At 42.2% G+C, this 18,492-nt stretch overlaps 1 protein-coding gene across 2 annotated transcripts in view; it reads right to left on the reverse strand.

The window, feature by feature from the left end:
• The window catches only part of Jakmip2 (janus kinase and microtubule interacting protein 2), a 59,498-nt gene that overhangs the window by 10,653 nt on the left and 30,353 nt on the right, over positions 1–18,492 (reverse strand). For both annotated transcript variants that reach the window (XM_051163929.1, XM_051163928.1), the window contains 7 exons: positions 17,841–17,939; positions 16,780–16,833; positions 15,941–16,006; positions 13,638–13,706; positions 10,779–10,856; positions 8,186–8,389; positions 338–403 (listed from right to left, as the gene is read on the reverse strand). In XM_051163929.1, the coding sequence (XP_051019886.1) occupies positions 338–403; positions 8,186–8,389; positions 10,779–10,856; positions 13,638–13,706; positions 15,941–16,006; positions 16,780–16,833; positions 17,841–17,939 (636 nt within the window). The remainder of the gene's footprint in view (positions 1–337; positions 404–8,185; positions 8,390–10,778; positions 10,857–13,637; positions 13,707–15,940; positions 16,007–16,779; positions 16,834–17,840; positions 17,940–18,492) is intronic.

An 18,492-nucleotide genomic window follows, 5' to 3' on the forward strand; every position in this document is an offset into this window, starting at 1 on the left:
AGGGATGCTTATGAATAATGGGAAATATTTTTTAAGTACTAAAATATGTTTGAAAGAAAAAGCAAAGTAGAGCAAATTTTAAAAGAAATTAAGATGAAGGAGGCAGAGAGAAGGGAATCAAATCACACATGGTTAAAAAAACACAAAAAACAAAACAAGGCTGCTAATAGGACAGCCTTGCCCAAAATCTTGTTGTCCAACTGAAGGTGGGCACTACTTTCCTTGTACCTTTGTCTGCCTGTGACAGACACAACAACCAAGAAGAAAGAGAAAGGACAGACGTGAAACCAGCAGCACCTCAAGATTAAACAAAGGAGACACTGAGTTTAAGGCTTACCTTTTCTTCTAAGTCCTTTATCTGCCGCTTTTGAATGTCTGTTTTATCTTCTAGGTCACGGATTCTCTGAATAAAATGGGGGGGGGGACTTTTAGACGTTAAATTGTAGAGAAAATTGATCAGCCAACAAAACAACACTTTCTATGAGAACATTGGTATTAGTCCCAGCGGGTGGAAATAGCATGAGGGATGCTTTCCACTATCTACAGGGTTTCTGTGTGTTCCAAAGCTCATACAGACTTGGAGTGGGAAATTAATGTCACAAATAGTGTTTTTGAACAGAGTGCTTTCTGCCTGTTTTGGTTTAGATCTTACACGCCTACCCAAAGAACACATGCGACAGACTTGGTCATCAGCCTGATGGGGCTGAGAGGAGGTGGAGAAGCTTCAGAAGGTCGGGTTTTGTGTAAGGCAGTTACGTCATTAGGGACATTCCCTGGAGGAGGATCCTTTCTCCTCCTTGCTTTCCAACTGCTGCAGGGTAAGCAACTTTGCTCCAACTCACGCTTTTTCCAGCATGAGCTGCCTTGCTCCCTGCTGTCCCCAAACAAGGAGCCAACTGTGATCATGGGCAGGAACTTTGGAGACCATGAGCACAAATGGACTTACCTTTGATTTAATTGGTTTTCTCAGGAATTTTGGCATAGTAACAGGCTATTAACACTGTACCTCCCTTCCCCACTGCAGAAATCTAGCCCAAGTGAAGGGGGTGTGTGCCATGACTCTGCCACTGGACTTGGCCAGACTGCTTTCACCCCAGGAATATGAACTTCTAAGATCTGTGGAATGCCACATCCTTGTAAAGAGAGCAGTATTTTTCCAGAAGTAGTGAGCATGAAGCGAACGCTCTTGCCAGTCCTTTGGGCTGATATTTCTGGTTGCTCATTTGTACAGTAAAAATGGCCAAAGCTGAGCAAGATCAGACAACCACATGATTTTTGCTGGTCTTTTCTGTTTCCCCCTCTTCAACTCTCTTTGGGGATAGACTTTCCTCACTGACCATGATTGACCACTTCTCAAAAAGCCAGGAGAGAGTATGCTTTACATACTCAGAAGTAAGCTGATAGACTGGGGATGAAGCAAATAGTAATGAAATAGCACAGATGTAGAAAATGCAGAAAAGCCTATCTAACTATGTCCTGAACCCTGAAACAACATGTTGGACAAGGGTATTATTGCATAGACAATAAAATATTATTGCATAGACAAAAAAAAAAAAAAAAAGGTCTTCACAATTCATCTTGACAATGAACAAGATTTTGGTAAGGTACCCATGTGCATTGTGATACATAGCAAGCTTGTTTTTTTTGTTTTTTTTTTTTTTAAAGATTTATTTAGTTATTATTTACACAATACTCTGTCTACATGTGTGCCTGCGTGCCAGAAGAGGGCACCAGATCTCATGGTTGTGAACCACCATGTGGTTGCCGGGAATTGAACTCAGGACCCCTGGAAGAACAGGCAGTGCTCTTAGCCTCTGAGCCATCTCTCCAGCCCTATTTTTTAAGTATCTTTTTATTATAATTTATTCAGATTACATCTCAATTGTTATCCCTTCACTTGTATCTTCCTGTTCCCCCCACCCTCCCTCTTTCTCCCTATTCCCCTCCTCTAGACCTCTGACAGAAGGGGACGTCCTCCCCCACCATATGACCACAGCCTATCAGATCTCATCAGGATAGCCTGCTTCCCCTTCCTCTGAGTGCCACCAGGCTTTCCCACCAAGGAGAAGTGATCAAATTGCGGGCACCAGAGTTCATGTCAGAGGCAGTCCCCATTCTCTCCCACAACCGAGGAGAATGGGCTGTCCATTGGCTACATCTGAACAGAATGGGACACTGCTCACAGGAAATAAAACGGTGAACTGGCCCTTCAGTTGGAAGCCTGTTAAAGTAGCAACATATGTAGAGGTTTTTATGATGCAATGTGGGTATAATAGAGGGAAGCTGGAAGAAAAAAATACTTCAACTTAGAAATCAAGTCTCCTCTATAAAACACGTAAATTTCAACTGCGGGTACCTCCTGGAGAGGGGCATTTGGGCAATGTCTGAGTATTTTTTTTTTTAAAGTTATTTGTTGGTATGCTTAGTTTATAATGAATGATTATTTCATATTTTAGTATAGTAGTAAATTTGTATACTTATCACCAGCACTTAATTAAGTATTTCTTATTGTCACAACAGAGGGTGTGTACCAGTGACATCTACTGGGTCTAAGTCAGAGGGCTCTTAAATACCCTACAATGCAGGAGACATCCTCCTACCCCAAAGAATTAAGAGTAATCTGGATGGTCTGTCATAGCAGTGCCAGACTGACAAGCCCTGCTGTCAAAAAAAGGAGGTGTGTGCACTAGTTCTCATTTTAAAACACTGGTGAACGATGGAGCCACAGGTGAGCGTGGACTATAGACGCGCCTACATATGTGTGATGTGCATGTCGGTATATACTTCAATGGCACTGCACACAACAAACCGAGAAATGTGGCAGACATTTCCCTCTTGAATATGCACATAATTCCTTGTCCTGTGTCTGGATAAATACATACATATTGATTCAGAAAACCATGCATCCGTGAATTACTGAAATGCTCATTCATCCATCAACTCTGTACTTGCTGACCACTTTCAGACACGTCTATGACTGCATTCCATGGACTGGAGAATACAGTTCAGGCATCAACTAACTCCGGGCCTCAAAAGGCTTTCATGTTTCTTGACAATATGGAATGTAGAACAGAGAATAACAAAATTAAGTAGCAAAGGTGAAAAGTGGCAAGGGTGTAAATGTTGTCATCTGTTTCCAATTTCTAGGCCTGTGTTAGTCTATAGGTAGACCAATCCACATGGTAGATGAATTTATTATTCTTCATTATGTGTTGTAAGCTTTTTTTTTTTTTTTTTTTTTTTTTTTTTTTTTGTTCTCTTTCCAGCCACTTGCCACTTGCCATCCAACCAAGAGGAAACACTGTGAGGCCCGAAACAATGTTCATATTCCCTCCTCCTCCTCCTCTGCCTCCTCCCTCTTTGACAAAAAGTACACGAACTTACCTCTAGCCCTTATTGGGGCTCGTAAGACAGCTTATTATGAGTTCTTCCTGCCTCTTATTTGGTCCATTCTACATCATGTTAAAATCTGTCGCTCCTACATTAACCAATATAGCTAATTTGAACTTGAAATGTGAAATAATGAGGTCTAGCATGCATAACACCCCCAGTTCCACTATCAGCACCAGGGGTGTGAAAAGGTTAGAAAGATCCTAGCAGCCCTGTGTTTAGAGGGTGGAGAAAGGAAGCCATGGCTGAGTTGTATTAACAGTCAGGCCTGGATTCTTGCAAGGGCCCATGCTGAGTTTGACCCTTCTTGGTCTCTAGTTTCACCTTTAACCTGACTCTGTGCACACCAAGCACACTGACATTCTCTGCAGCTCTTGGATGTAACCTGGGGGGGGGGGGGCGGGCTTAGTGCTTGTTCTTTTTTTCTGACACATTTTTCTGAGACCTTTGTGTAGCTGATCCCTTGGTTTTCATGTATCTTCAGAGGTATCCTCCGACTAGCTGGCCTAACATACTTAATTTTTGTTTCTGACTCAAATGCACAGCTTTACACATTTTCTAAACTATTTCACAGTACTTAGTGGTCCCCCTCCCCCTTGGAGATGGTCCGTGTTGTGGTTCATTCGTGCTATGGCTTTGCCCGTTCCCCATCTGCATGACAGATCAAATGTCTTCAGTAACTGCCACATTCACTGTGGCATCTGCTACACAGCTGGCCCTCATACATGGATTTTAATGACTACAAAACAAGGGCCTGGAAAAAATGAGAATGTTTGAATACCATTTTTGGTGGAAAATTAGGCAAAGGCCTGGAAATAGCAAACCATGGGCAAGTGGCACCAGACTCTGCACTGGAAAGAACTCATGAGAGGCTCTCAAGTCACATCTTAGGGGAGGGACAAGCAGCTAATGAAGGACCTTAGGAGATCTACACAGGACTTGACTCACGTAGAAAGGGAGAACACAGATGTCCTTGAACAAGATGGCGATAAGGACCAGGGCTGACTTATGCAGTCAACTGAAGAGAAGAGAGTGGGAAAGACATACAATGTGACTGAGATGGCCCCTGAGGACCCACGTGCCTTTGTTAACACCATTTAACAAGATACAGCATCATTATTTTTCTTTATACTAATCACCATTGTCTTGACCTATAGATGACTGCAGTGTGCATAGCGAATACTCTAGACATGTAGAAAATGGAATCTATCACTAGGAAATACATTGAAGTGTTTGTGTACATGTGTAGATGACAGAGTCAGGTTAGCCCAAGCGGCACCTAGAAGCCATTGTAATGATGAAAGATCCTGCAAATGCCTGTAACGGTGTCAGCAAAACAGATCAGCTGAAAGCACTTGGGGGCAAGGCCAGTTGGATGTGGTTCATGGAAGGATTGGGCAGAGAAGGCATAAGTCTTTTTTTTTTATTTTTATTAATTTATTCTTGTTACATCTCAATGTTTATCCCCTCCCTTGTATCCTCCCATTCTTCCCTCCCTCCCATTTTCTCATTATTCCCCTCCCCTATGACTGTTCCTGAGGGGGATTTCCTCCCCCTGTATATGCTCATAGGGTATCAAGTCTCTTCTTGGCTACCTGCTGTCCTTCCTCTGAGTGCCACCAGGTCTCCCCCTCCAGGGGACATGGTCAAATGTGAGGCACCAGAGTACATGAGAAAGTCATATCCCACTCTCCACTCAACTGTGGAGAATGTTCTGTCCATTGGCTAGATCTGGGTCGGGGTTTAAAGTTTACCGCCTGTATTGTCCTTGGCTGGTGCCTTAGTTTGAGCGGGACCCCTGGGCCCAAATCTGCCTATCATATTGTTCTACTTGTAGGTTTCTAGGACCCTCTGGATCCTTCTACTTTGCTATTCTCCCATGCTTCTCTCATTTAGAGTCCCAATAGGATATGAGAAGGCATAAGTGTTGAGCCTGAGCGATGTTTGATGAGGTCACCCTATTGACCCCAGCAGGTGGAGAGAGGTGAGATAGGGATAAGCATGCACATGGTTTTCAGTTTGGGACATCCTAGCACAAATGGCTAGTAAATGGCTAGTGAGTGGCTAGTGAGTGGCTAGTGAGTGGCTAGTGAGTGGCTAGTGAGTGGCTAGCAACGGTCACAGCTGTATCATAGTTGTCTTTGCTACATCCCAGCCAATGCCTTCTGCTATTAAGCTACTGATTACAAGGGAAGAGAGGAGTAAGAAATACTAAGGCAAAGTACCCTAAACGAACGTTTGTTAGAGAAAGGGAAATGTCAGGGACCTCTCTTAGCTCAGCCTGAGCCACTTAAAAAGTAAAATTCTTTCTAGAAAGAGGCACCTTTGCTAACAGGTTAAAAAGAGACTCAAACTGAGAATGCCAGGATTTTTTTTTATCACAAACAAATTTACACAACTACTAGTCCATGTTAAAACAGACACATCTGCGCTTACAAGATGAAAGTATTCTCAATTTGCTGAAACCGATTACATTCTTTTGCAGTGTAAGAGATTTGTGTGGAAGACACTTTTATCCCCCAGGAGATGTGAAAAACAAACAAACAAAAACAAACAATCCTGAAATAACCTATTATCAAAAGCTTCAAGAACTTTCCACTGGTCAAACTGCAATTCTTTATAATTCTGAAGGCTTTCTGAGAGAACACACATGTGCTTGTCATCTTTGGGAAATGCCTTGACTGTTTGTTCTGCTGCTGTGGAAAACACAAAGCCCCCGGCTCTAGCTGTGCTTTCAGGTTTCCCAGGTTGGCTCTTCCTGGTCTTGTACATTAACCACAATGCCTTTTCTACTCCTTTAACTTCGATTCGTGCCTTATACATCCTATATATATTCCACCAGACTGTCACAGCGCTGAATGCCGAATACTATAACCTGGCAGTATGGATTCTGGAATTTTTTGAGCTTGCTCTGTGGACAGGGCCCTTTGGTAGAGAACTGTTAATTCAGAACATGGTTGTTCTGGCAAGAGATCACATCCAAAGACCTTTTAGGCCTATGCAACCTGGCTGGCAAGAGATCACACTCAAAGATCTTCTAGGTCCGTGTGATCTGGCTGGAATACAAACACGCCTTTAATTCAGGAGTCATGCAAACAGATCTGAGTTCAAGGCAAGCCTGGTATAGAGCAAGTATCAGGTAAAGAAAAGCTTAGATCCAGTTGTGGTGGTACATGCCTTTAATCCCAAAGGAAGGTAAAGGTAGTTTGTAGAAGGAAGCACCCATGTTTGAAAGTGATGAACAATTGAGTGGCAGAAAAGGTGACAAATCAGAGAACATCTGAGAGAATAGGACATGCCCAACTCTCACGAGAAGAGAGAGGAAAGGGAAGCTATTTAATGGAGCAATGCAGAGAGTGGGGAGGCAGTTTTACTAGCATAGTAATAGAGAGAGAACTCAGGTAAAGGTGGAATGAGCCAGACAGTGAGAAGTCAGGAGATTGGAGCAGAATGCTGAGTTAGTTTGAGGCCAAGCAGAGCAATTCTGGGTCAAGAGAGAAGCCAGGTTAAATAAGTCAGCTGGGAGAGGAGTTTGAGCCAGAACAGCTGAGTTCAACTAGCCAGCCCAGAACTCAGTAAGAACAAGCAAGAGTGAGCTTATTAAGCAGTAAGTCTCAGAGGGTGAAAACATTCTAGGCTTAGGTTAGATTGTATGGAGGCTAGAAGCTTCCAGGACTAGGCCTAGGTTAGCAGAAGGAGGCAGTAAGCCTCCCAGACAACAAGTGAGCCAGGAGAGGAAAAGTTACTTTTACATCCTACTGCTGTTCACTGGTAAAATTATAACACAAGTGAATAATTACAAAAATTTTGGCCTTTAAGTTGGTAATAGGTATCTGGGTGGCTTTTCTTTCTTTTTTTCTTTCTTTCTTTTTTCTTTTTTGCTTGCCAGTCTAGATGGATCATGTAACTCACAAATGCAGCACTGTGCAATGGTTAGTGCTTAGATCTTAGAGGCTGGCATACCTGGGCTGTAATTTTGCTCTGCCAATTACTATTCTGAATAAAGCATCTGAATGCTTTTGTCTCCAAAAGTAGAATAATACCAACACTCACCTCGTAGAGATTCCATGAAGATGAGGTGAAATGATGTTACATCCAGCCTTTACATTTTTAACAATTTATTTTTATGTATGTGGGAGCTTTGTCTGAATGTATGTCAATACGCCATGTGCATGCCTGGTGTCTGAGGAAGTGAGAGAGGGCATCAGAACCCTTGGAGCTGGACTTACAGAGAATTATGTGCTGTGACGTGAGTGCTGGAATAAAACCCGAGTCCTTTGGGAAAGCTGCCTGCGCTCTTAACCACTGAGCGTCTCTCCAGCCACAAGCACAGCCTTCAGCCTTCAGATCCTGGCCGAGTGAATGCCAGGCAGCACACAGCAGCCCCCAGGCCTTGTTGCTATGGCGGTCTGTTCTGAGAGTGAAGTGGCAGGCTCTGCTCCCTTTCACCCTTCCCAGATGATTGCCTGGAGCTCAGTTACTGGCAGGAACAAGTGAAGCAGAGCCAATACCCTGTTTCCTCACACAGGTGAGTAATCAGGCTCCAATAGATTTGGAACCTGTGACAAAGTCAATCTAAAAATGATAGCCCCATGCAGCACCTCTGAAATGCCATTTTCCTCAAGACCAGGTTTTGTTACTAAACTGTCATCCTATATTGAGTGATGGTGGGAAAGAGCAATTTGTTTCACTCTTTGACTGTCTCTGGAGCGGTTCCATTCTTACGCCTAGTGCTTGCTGCTGTGCCCCACGTGCTTAGGACGAACCTACACACGCAGCAGGGCGTGGTCCTCACCTGGTGGGCTTGCTGTAGGAGCTCCATCCTCTCTTGGAGGATCTGACAGTCGTACTCGCGGCTCTTCCTCAGCATCTGTCGCCGCAACTTTTCTACAGCCGTCCTCAGCTCCTCCTGCTGCTTGTCACTTAACAGTTCCCCGAACTTGATCACAGTTTCTTGCTGTAGAGCGTTGTACAAAGTAGCTTCTAGTTCCTGGATTCTCTGGCAAATAGAATCAGAAAAGTCTAACTTTGGGACTGAGCATTTAGGTGCACTGTGAGCAGAGTGGGTGTGGCTCAGTGAGGCAGGGACTTGGTCCCTCCATCTCAGGGGATCTTAGAGTTTCTGAGTGGCTTCTGCCTGACTCCCCCTCTAAGCATTCTCTTTATGAGATGCTGCAAATGCCTTCCGCACAACGAGCAGACTGCTCTGTAAGCCAATTCATTTTCTTTCTTGGGGTCCTGGCGCTTTAGACACTTCTGTTTTTAGGAGGCCATCTGTTATAATGACCACACCTCCGTACTGCCTTTCCTTTTCAGATAGAGTTGGGGATGAGTTTGTTCTGCCTCCTACTTGAAAACCCTGCAGCTGGTCGAAAGCATATACCACAGTGGCTGTAGTATTAGGAATAAGTGTTAAGTAGGGAAAAGTGCTTGAAATTGGAGATACATTTCAAACATAAAACTCCATCTCAGCCATACAACCACTCTCTGTACTCATAGATGTCTTATAGTTTTCATGCTTTTTCCTCGAAGGAAAAAAAAGGAGACTATGATTCAAAAACAGCTTAGATTTTGGAGTTGCCCTGGTGTGTGTGTGTGTGTGTGTGTGTGTGTGTGTGTGTGTGTGTGTGTGTGTTTAGGCCAGATGTCCTCAGTAACTTTCATTATAGTCTTTGAAATGGAGGGAGTATCTCTTAATGACACTGTAGTTCACTAATTTGGCTAGCCTGGCTGGCCAGCAGGCCACAGGAATATTCCTGTGTTGGCTTCCCTTGCAATGGGATTGTAGCGCACATCACTTTTACATCTGAGCTGAGAATCAGGTCTTCACGCCTAAAAGACAAGCACTTGAGCAACTGAACCATCTTCCTAGCATGTGGCTCACTTCTCTTTGTTAGATTGAGGTTAATGATTGCTCAAACCTTTCTCAGTCCTTTGGTAGATAAATTATCTTCTATATAACTCTCTCTCTCTCTCTCTCTCTCTCTCTCTCTCTCTCTCTCTCTGTGAGTTTATGTGTGTGCATATGTGTAGGTATGTGTTAACCTGTGTGTGTCTGTGTGCATGCGTGTGTTACCCATCTTAAATACAGTTTGTGTAAATCTATAGTCCTATTGCCTGTAATTCTGAAAAAACTGAATTGCAAATTCCTGACAGGGGATGCTTTTCTATTGCTCCTGGACCAAGCACATTTCGTCTTTTGAAACAAATTTGGCTTTCTGAATTAGGTCATGGCAGTTTCTTTCTGGAGCCCAGGTTAATTTTGTTTTCTACAGACAGGAGAGACAAAGGTTAAAGGGTAAAGAGTGGGGAAAATACATTGTCTTTTATTTTCTAATCAGTGGCCAATTTTTGTTCTCTTGTTTACCCATTAAACAATATGAGAATCTCTTACTTGGAGAGGGTAGACTAAGTCATTTTTTATACAAACAGGGGTTCCAGGCTTCCTTCTTTTCCCCAGAGTGACAAGAGCATTATAAAAACCTCTACTATGAACCGACAAGGCTGGGGGCATAAGCAGAGGAGAAGAGCTGTGGTCCAGGGTCAGGGATTTTTCAGTATGCATTTTGGAGAAGGGAAGGAATCAGTCGTGAGCCTCTATAAGCTTGATAATCTAAGGGGAGAAAAAGACACAGTCCACTCATCACACGACAACCTCACTTGCCGTGGCTCCATTGTGGGCCTAAGTTAGGCCACAGTCCCTGGAGTTAGAGCTACATTGTAGCTTACTCTTCCACCAACTTGAGCAAAGCTTTCACTCTAGAAGCCTTATTTTCCTCAAGCCTGAGATGGGAATAATAAGGTTACCCGTTTCTTCCATGGTTACGGTAAGAAATAAATGAATTACAATGTGCATAACCCACATTAAATCCATTATTTTTCTACTAGTATATTAGAGCTCAAAAAGATGATACTTCACTTAATAAATTCCTTTTCAGATCTACACTGGCATTCAGTATGTCTTTCATCTAAATATCATCTAACAGTATACATTTGGTTTTAGAATATATTACAATTATATATAAAATATAAGAATATTGCAGCAGCATCAGTTTTAGGATTTCTTTTCCAAAACTGAAATAGCAATTAACAACTGCATGCATTGGCCTGGAGAGATGGCTCAGCGGCTAAGAATACTGGCTGCTCTTCCAGGGGTCCTGAGTTCAATTCCCAGCAACCACATGGTGGCTCACAACCATCTGTAATAGGATCCAATGGCCTCTTCTAGTGTGCATGAAGCAGTGTACTCATGTACATAAAATAAATAAATCTTTAAAAAAAACCTGCATGCATGCTGTGTGTATTCAACTACATGGAATTATACAGCACATCTTAGCCCTATTCTACAGTTATAAACAAGGCAAGTCCTGGTCCCTTACAGTACCTACCATATATGCCTGGTCCAGGGCCTGTTTTCTGTAGTCTAGTTCTTCCTCCAGGTAGCCTTTTATTTTGCAGAATTGTTCCTGTAATAGAAGTTCACATTGACAAATTGAGACAGCAAGATCAGTGAACGAGGCAGTGATACATGAAAGGTACGTCGATAAATGTTTTCTCTAGTACACGAGACAGATCACTAGTATTTGTAGAACTGTAGTTTCCTTCTGCTAGCACAGGAAATGTGAAATCAATAGCAAGAAGCATAAGATGAATAACTATGTGGAATGTTCTTAAAGACCTTAAAGCCTGTCTGAAAGTAATTAAGGACAGGTTTTGACATGGTGGCTGTTAATAACAACTCTATCTGTGTGAATGCACGTGGCTTTCCGTTTCTCCTGGATTTGCACCTAGAGACTCAGGCATCTTTGGAATGAAAATATTTGAGAGAAAAATCTGTTAACTATAAAATTTGTTTTCATTGTCCCTTATAAACATGCGGACACTCTCCACAGCTGAGTGGAGAGTGGGGACTGACTTTCACACGAACTCTGGTGCCCCATATTTGACCATGTCCCCTGGATGGGGAGGCCTGGTGGCACTCAGAGGAAGGATAGCAGGCTACCAAGAAGAGACTTTATACCCTATGAGCATATACAGGTGGAGGTCCCTCTCAGTCACAGTCATAAAGGAGGGGAGTAAGGAGAAATGGAAGGGAGGGAGGAATGGGAGGATACAAGGGATGGGATAACAACTGAGATGTAATATGAATAAATTAGTAAAATATAAAAAATGAAAAAAAAATTTACATTATAAGTGAGAATAGTACACAATCATAACCTATGGATGATTTGAAATACATGAGGGTGTGTGTAGTTTATATGCAATGCTGTGGCATTTTATAAAAAGAACTTGGGCATCTGTAGACTTTGGTGTTTCCAGGGGTCCTGGAACCAGTTCCACGAGGACAAGAGGACAGCTGTATATTGTTATAGTACGTAATTCTAAGAATGTTATAAAATTTAACACAGGGATTCTAATATGATAAACATATTTAACTTACTCAAAATAATAGACACAAAGATAAAGAGCATTCTAAAGAGCCAGGGTGATTCTGCTCACACTGCCATCTCATGAGTCCGTATAGACCCCTGCTGCAAAGCTGGTGTGAGCTGGGGCATAAATCTGAAGCATCTTTGCCCATCAGTTCTTGTGCATCTCTCACTGCACAGCCATCCCATCATTATTAGGTAAAGCTTTGTTTTGGGGTACAACATATTCCCACAGGCAAGTCCATCGTTTCTTTGGGTGCTTAAGTGGAGAGTGAAGAACTCTTCCAGCTGATTGGAAGGTTCAAAGCCCAGCTGGGCTCACTTTTCAGAGTATCCAGAGATGATGCTGTGGGCACTCTGACCATCACTGGGTATCAGCGCCCTAAGGGCCCCATACAGCCCGACTGTTGCATTGTAGTCTTGTATTAAAGGAGCTTCTGATGGCCATTTTGAACATAAACAATGTGCTTTCCCTATAGATCTTAATTTCATGGAAAAATATGAACTCTGTACACAATATTATGATCTCTAAAACTGTTAAGTTCTATAAAATAAAAATTATTGTTATAGAATTTCATGACTGGACAGGAACCTACTGCATTTGTTTTAACAACGATCATCTAAATGATGTCTTGCAAGACTATACATGATGCTGCAAGTTAACTTATTAATCCCTCCATTTGATAAGCATGTTATTCTAAGTTGTTTTAAAATACACATTAAATAAAATCAATACTTGGATCACTAAAGTACATATTTATAGTGTGAAATACATCCTGACTGTTATGAAATCAACGTCCATAGTTTTTTAATTTTGCAAAAAAGAAGCTACTCCCATCTAACAACCCTGTTCTCTCTTCCTCTCAGCCCTTAACAGCCATAGTGTGCCTTCTTTTCCGACGAGTTTAATGACTGTACTCCTCACACTCACAGAATGATGGTGCTTGCTGTTCTGTGACAGCTCGCTTCCCCTAATGACATCACTGTTCTTCTAGGTTGTGCCCTTTGCCAGGCGCTACGGAGACCTGTTGCAGGTAACTGCAGTGAGAGATGTTTGGGAAGAATGGGGGGAGGGAGCTCCAGGAAGAAGGGATGCTCTGTCTAACAGGAAGAAGGGATGCTCTGTCTAACAGGAAGAAGGGATGCTCTGTCTAACAGCTATCTTAGATTGAACTAACATATACACATGCCATACTTTGTTTATCCATCATTTATCAGTAGATATGTTGGCTACACTCACCTTTTAGCTATTGTGAATAATACTACAATAAAAGTGGGTGTACAGTAGCCGCCCACACCCCAATTTCAGTCTTTTTTTTTTTGTACTGCTGGGTCATATGATAATTCTATTGAATTTTAAAACAACATTCATGCAATTTTCCATATTTGTACTATTTCATACCCCAGCAGGACCCTGGTTCTCACTTCTCTATGTCTTTTCTGACATCTATCAGTTTCTACTCTCTCTCTCTCTTTTTTTTTTATGACAGTGGCTATCCTAATGAATGTGAAATAGATTATGGATTCTTAAAACCAGATGTGTACCCATCAAGTCTGTCATTTTTACTTGGTGATTATTCATAGTAGAAAAAAATTATTCATCCTGAGAGAAAATACCTAATTTAATTTCATTCAACATTAGTTTTATAAATATTGTCAATGGATGGCATGCTCTGAGGGAGACTAGAGATTGAGATTGTCATCAACTTCTGAGGAATATGTCCCACAGTCTGTACATGAGTCAATAGGGCAGTTACAAACTCCCACTCATGCCAAAGAGAGCACAGAGGTGATGCTCATTTTCCTCTATAGGCTTACCATGTCACTTTCCAGTTCCATCATTTTCTGGTGCAGGGCAGCCTCTGCTCCTTCAATCTGTTGGATCCACTAAAGGAGTAAGAAAACAGAAATGTTCGGCGTGATTGGTCTGTGTGGTGTGAAGTCTGAGTGACTCACTGGGGTGCTTGGTCTTCCCTCTTATGTCTCTGAATGCTGATCAAAACCTTGTGTAAAAACCTAATGCATTTTCATGCCCTGGAGTTAAGACAATGCTACCATCATCCACGCATTGTTACTTCAGCAAATGGCCTCTGATGTCCACTACCGGTCAGCTTCCAGGTGCTTCAGAGGTGACAAGGATTAGCAAAGCCTTTACACCCATGGGAGATTTCTTGGCAACTGATGTCTACAAAAAGAGTGAGGGATGTCCGTGGGGAAATTGGAAGGGAATTCCAAGGAACACCATGCTCAATAGCTCAAGGTTGGAGGGCTCGAGGGAGTGTTAGGAGTCAGAGTAAAATTTGGATCTATGAAAATGATTGCAGTCATGTGGTGAGGAGTGATGTTTAAGTGAAGGCATTTTAAACAAACCACACAGAGAATGCATTTCCTAATATGCCGAGTACACCCTTTTGATGCACGCAGTCTTTGGATCCTATTGTGTGAGCATACCATACACATGGCTTAATAGAACCAGTGATCAGAATGGGTGTCCCTCAAGGTGAATGCCAGCTGAGACCTTATGGATTGGTGATTGTGCATAGCTGTGTGAGAGTACTGGAGGGAGCCTCCATGGCTCCTGTACAGTTTAGCTTTCTGTTGCTATGTGGCTTTGAAAAGTAATTCGATGTCTCTTGAGTTACAGTTTTAAATTTCAGGTGGTGTTAATAATAATGCAAAAGCTTAAAAAAAAAAAAGGTGATAGTATGTTGCATGAACTAAAGTGCTAGGTTTTATTTTTCTTCAGTGTAGACACATGCACGGCACATGGAGCTCAAGCAATTCTACGTTCTAGAGCCTTTGGAGAGACACCATGACCGGCCATCTTCAGCTGCTGAGATCATGATGGTAGGGTTGCTGGAGGAATCGATAGGCAAGGAGTCCTTTGATAATGTTTGAATTCTGGACTTTCTGTAGGGGGGAAATGATGTTATTGACTTGCTGGAGAGAGCAAAGAGAATGTCATCAGGCTTGCCATTAAATTCTTAAAGAGACAGGCCCTGATAGGGAAACTTCAAGCTTTTCTTTCATTCCAAATGGAAGCACTTCAATATGTATTTTGGACAGAAAAGTAAGGCCTTTCTAAACTTCAAAACAAACAAAACAACCATTTTCACATCTTGCAGAACTGGCATCAGTTTATCATTTGATACACGGTGCATATTAAAATTTTTAGGTGATAAGCAAAATGCCTTTATTAAGAACACATAAAAGTGGTCTGCTTATATTGATAACCATGTTTTTTTTTCAATAACAACACTTCTTTCTTTTCTCCCCTTCATCTTTCTGCCTTATTTTGAGAAATTGAGCAATGGTATTTGACCTGTAGAATTTGATGATTTCAGATTCAAAAGATCTGAGTATTGCTCAGGGTTTCATGTTACTTTTAACATGATTGTTATGCCTTTTTTTTTTTTTTATGTAAGACAGAATCTTGATGAGTGCATTCAATAAAACTTTCATTTTATTCAAGTATGTGCAGATTCTTTTCAGAATTACAAATTTCTGAGTCACATTCCTGCTATGTAGATCAGGCTGGCCTTGAATTTGCCTCTCTGCTTCCCAAGTTATGTGAGTACAGGTTTGTATCCTCACACCTGCCTGTGGGGCCATTCTTGAGACATTTGGGCCCAACCAGGAATCTGGCTTCCCTTTGTCGCTTCTCTTCCACCTGCCATTACCAAATTTAGACACAAGGGGTCAGCAGTACAGCAATCCTGTTGGGCTTTCAGCACCAGGCTGCAGTCACCCAGGATGGAGCCATAGATTCTACGTGGTATGCACACACTAAAGGGACAGCCCGTGGCCTGAGCAACTCCGAGTTCACCAGATCTCAGCAGAACGCTTCTCACTTGCTTCCCAGTTTGCTAGGACTGGTTAATAAAGTAACTGGGAAGCATTTCCATGGTGAGGAATGATACGTTCTGCAGGTGACTTTAAAGTAAAAAAAAAAAAAAAATCTATCCATCCCAAGTTGGCCTATAGACGTCTGTCTGTCCCCATGCTCTAGGGTTACATTTATTATATATTCGATAATACACACAAGGAAGGGGCTTCAACCTCCTGCTCTCAGGCACCAAGCTCAACACTGGATGACTACAAGTGTCAGCTTCACACATTACCTTCTCTGCCAGAGACAGCACGGTGCTGGCCTGAATTATGGCCACCTGTTCTTCATTCCTTAAGTTCTGTTAAAAAAAAAAAAGATGATAGGGTGAAGATGCTCATGGCATCCACACCATGGAAAACATGTGTGCCATGAACCCAGCATGCATGCAAAGAGTCTCTGCACATTCCTGCTCCAACCAATTCCTCATAAAGAGTCCCTGCTTCCTGTGACTGTACACATTCCTCATTAGCAGTCATGCTAAGAAAACCCAGAGTAAAGAAGGAGTGCCCTCCTCACAGCAGTTCTGACAAGGCATCATTGGTTCTTATATTCAAGGAGAAAATGGCGCACATCCCTCAATGTGCTGGGTGAGCCATTCGCCTTATGCTTCTTACTACGAGCGACGGTGCCCCTGAATTAATAGCCCTTGTCCCTAGTTGGAGGGAGCTGTTAGGATGAAAAAAAATTATAGCCTCCTGCTTTGTTTTATGGGGCTGCCAACAACCCTAGTGTTTAGCAGTCTCTCCGACCGCCTGACTGATTAATTTTACACTGGATGCCTGTGAGCAGCAGTCAGACAGTAATTAGCTGTAATCACAGCAGATGCAGTCTGCATTCCAACCGGAACCCTTCCTATGAAAAGCCCTTTAGCAGATCTCCTTTCTGCAGTTACCTTTCTAGCCATCCCCATGGCTACTTTGGCATGTGGGATTCTCTCTGGGGAGGTCCAAGTTTAGGTAGATATGCTGTCTTACTTGCTGTTGTCTCATACTTGACACAGTGGCAAGTATTTCTTAACTCTATTCAGGTCAATTCACACCTTCTCCATACATAACCAATGCACCTACTTACCCCATTATCACCCAGGATATCAAGCTGCTTTATGAGATCAGGGATGTTGACATCCTGCAAAATCAAGGAGATGCGTTCAAGTCAGGCATAGACATAGCAGAGAGAAGGACTCTGGAAGCAGATACACTGGGCAGCTCAGAGAGGAAGCAGGAAGAGCCGTGCAGAAGGCAAAGGGACTAGAAATAGCAGGGGGAACCCCAGCTCTACCTCGGAGGAAGTCCTCCTGTGTTTCATGGGTTCTAAGGGCAGTCTGTTTTCTAGGAAACAGAGCCGTGTCCTCTCAACCTTAAGATTTAAAATGCGTTCTACTAAGTGCTAAAGCAAGAGTCACATTTGGTCTAGCAAACTCTGTGTTATAAAGCTGAAGATCCCCTAAAAGGCAAACAGCCTCCTACAATTAAAACCATCAAAAGCAACAATGAGCCGGACAATTTCAAAAGCCTCTTCTTATTCAAAAACTCCATGGCAATGAATTCCCTAGCACCTAGGAACCTACAGTAGAGGGACTCAGATGACATTTCCCGTCTGGCCAACTTGAAGTATGCTTCTTGAAGCACATAGTTTATTTATATTGCCCCCAGGTAATTAAAATGCCATTTTTTTAACATATTTTTTAGAGGCTTAAGAATAAAGTTTAATTCAGAATAAAAAAAGGCATGTCATAAAGTAAAGAACATTGTAGGAAGTACAGAGACATTTTATATCGTTGGTATTTGTTACTATGGACTAGAACAGCATGTGTCCATTAACATATGATGTGAGTAAGATTTGTTTGACCAACGCCTAAAAGAATTACACAGGACCCTAGTTAATGCATGTTTTAATATTACAGGATTCTTTATGTTACTATGATCTAAATGACTCGCCTCTGTTCTCTGCTATTATCTTTTATAAGTCTGTTAAACATTTATTTTGTGTCCTATTGATTTTCCAGTAGATGTATGACAGTTTTCGTCCTGCCATCTAGGGATTGACGTACAGAGTGGTCATGAGAAGCCTTTCTTTTCCCATCCCATGCCTTCCTGCTGTCTGCACACACAGAAGATCTGATGTCTGCCTACCTTGACACCTTCTTTCATGCAGTAGATCTGCAGAGCGCTCACACCGTCTGAGAAGGGGTGAATTTGAAGATTAAATGGAGGGGATCTCCTCTCTCTCTCCTTGAAATGTTTAAGAAGAAAAAAGAGGCGGCAACTGATTAAATGCTAAGCCAGTTGTCTCTTTATACCTTTTCAGTCATTTATCAATGTGTCATTTGCTGAAAAAATTAAGCTCAAGATGTACATGCCTAAATTGAATAGAAGAGAATAAAGCAGTCAACTAAATATATGGGAGAAAATTTATAGACTGTGTCATCCACCCATGAAGAGTTTTGTTCAGGGAAATGTGGAAAGTGGGGTGCAATTTACACAGTATGAATATTTATCTCCCTCAGACACCACAAGGTGAGCTGGCTCTGAAGGTTTATGGTGGCGAGCAGCCCCTGCACGTTGGAGCCTCTCATTCTTTATAGACAAGATGTAAAGGCTGTGCAGATGCTCAGTCTCCTCCACTGGAGCACACTGATTGCTAACTTTACCCTCAGACCTCATCTGAAATAACCTTGAGAAGAATATCACTGGCAAAATAACAGAAATTCAAACAGGAATGTCTCATCACCCAGAACTCAGTCAGATTTTGTAGAATACGATGAAAGTGTGGCACAATGTGTGT

This window comes from Acomys russatus, chromosome 20 (assembly GCF_903995435.1).
Source record: "Acomys russatus chromosome 20, mAcoRus1.1, whole genome shotgun sequence".
NCBI lineage: Eukaryota > Metazoa > Chordata > Mammalia > Rodentia > Muridae > Acomys > Acomys russatus.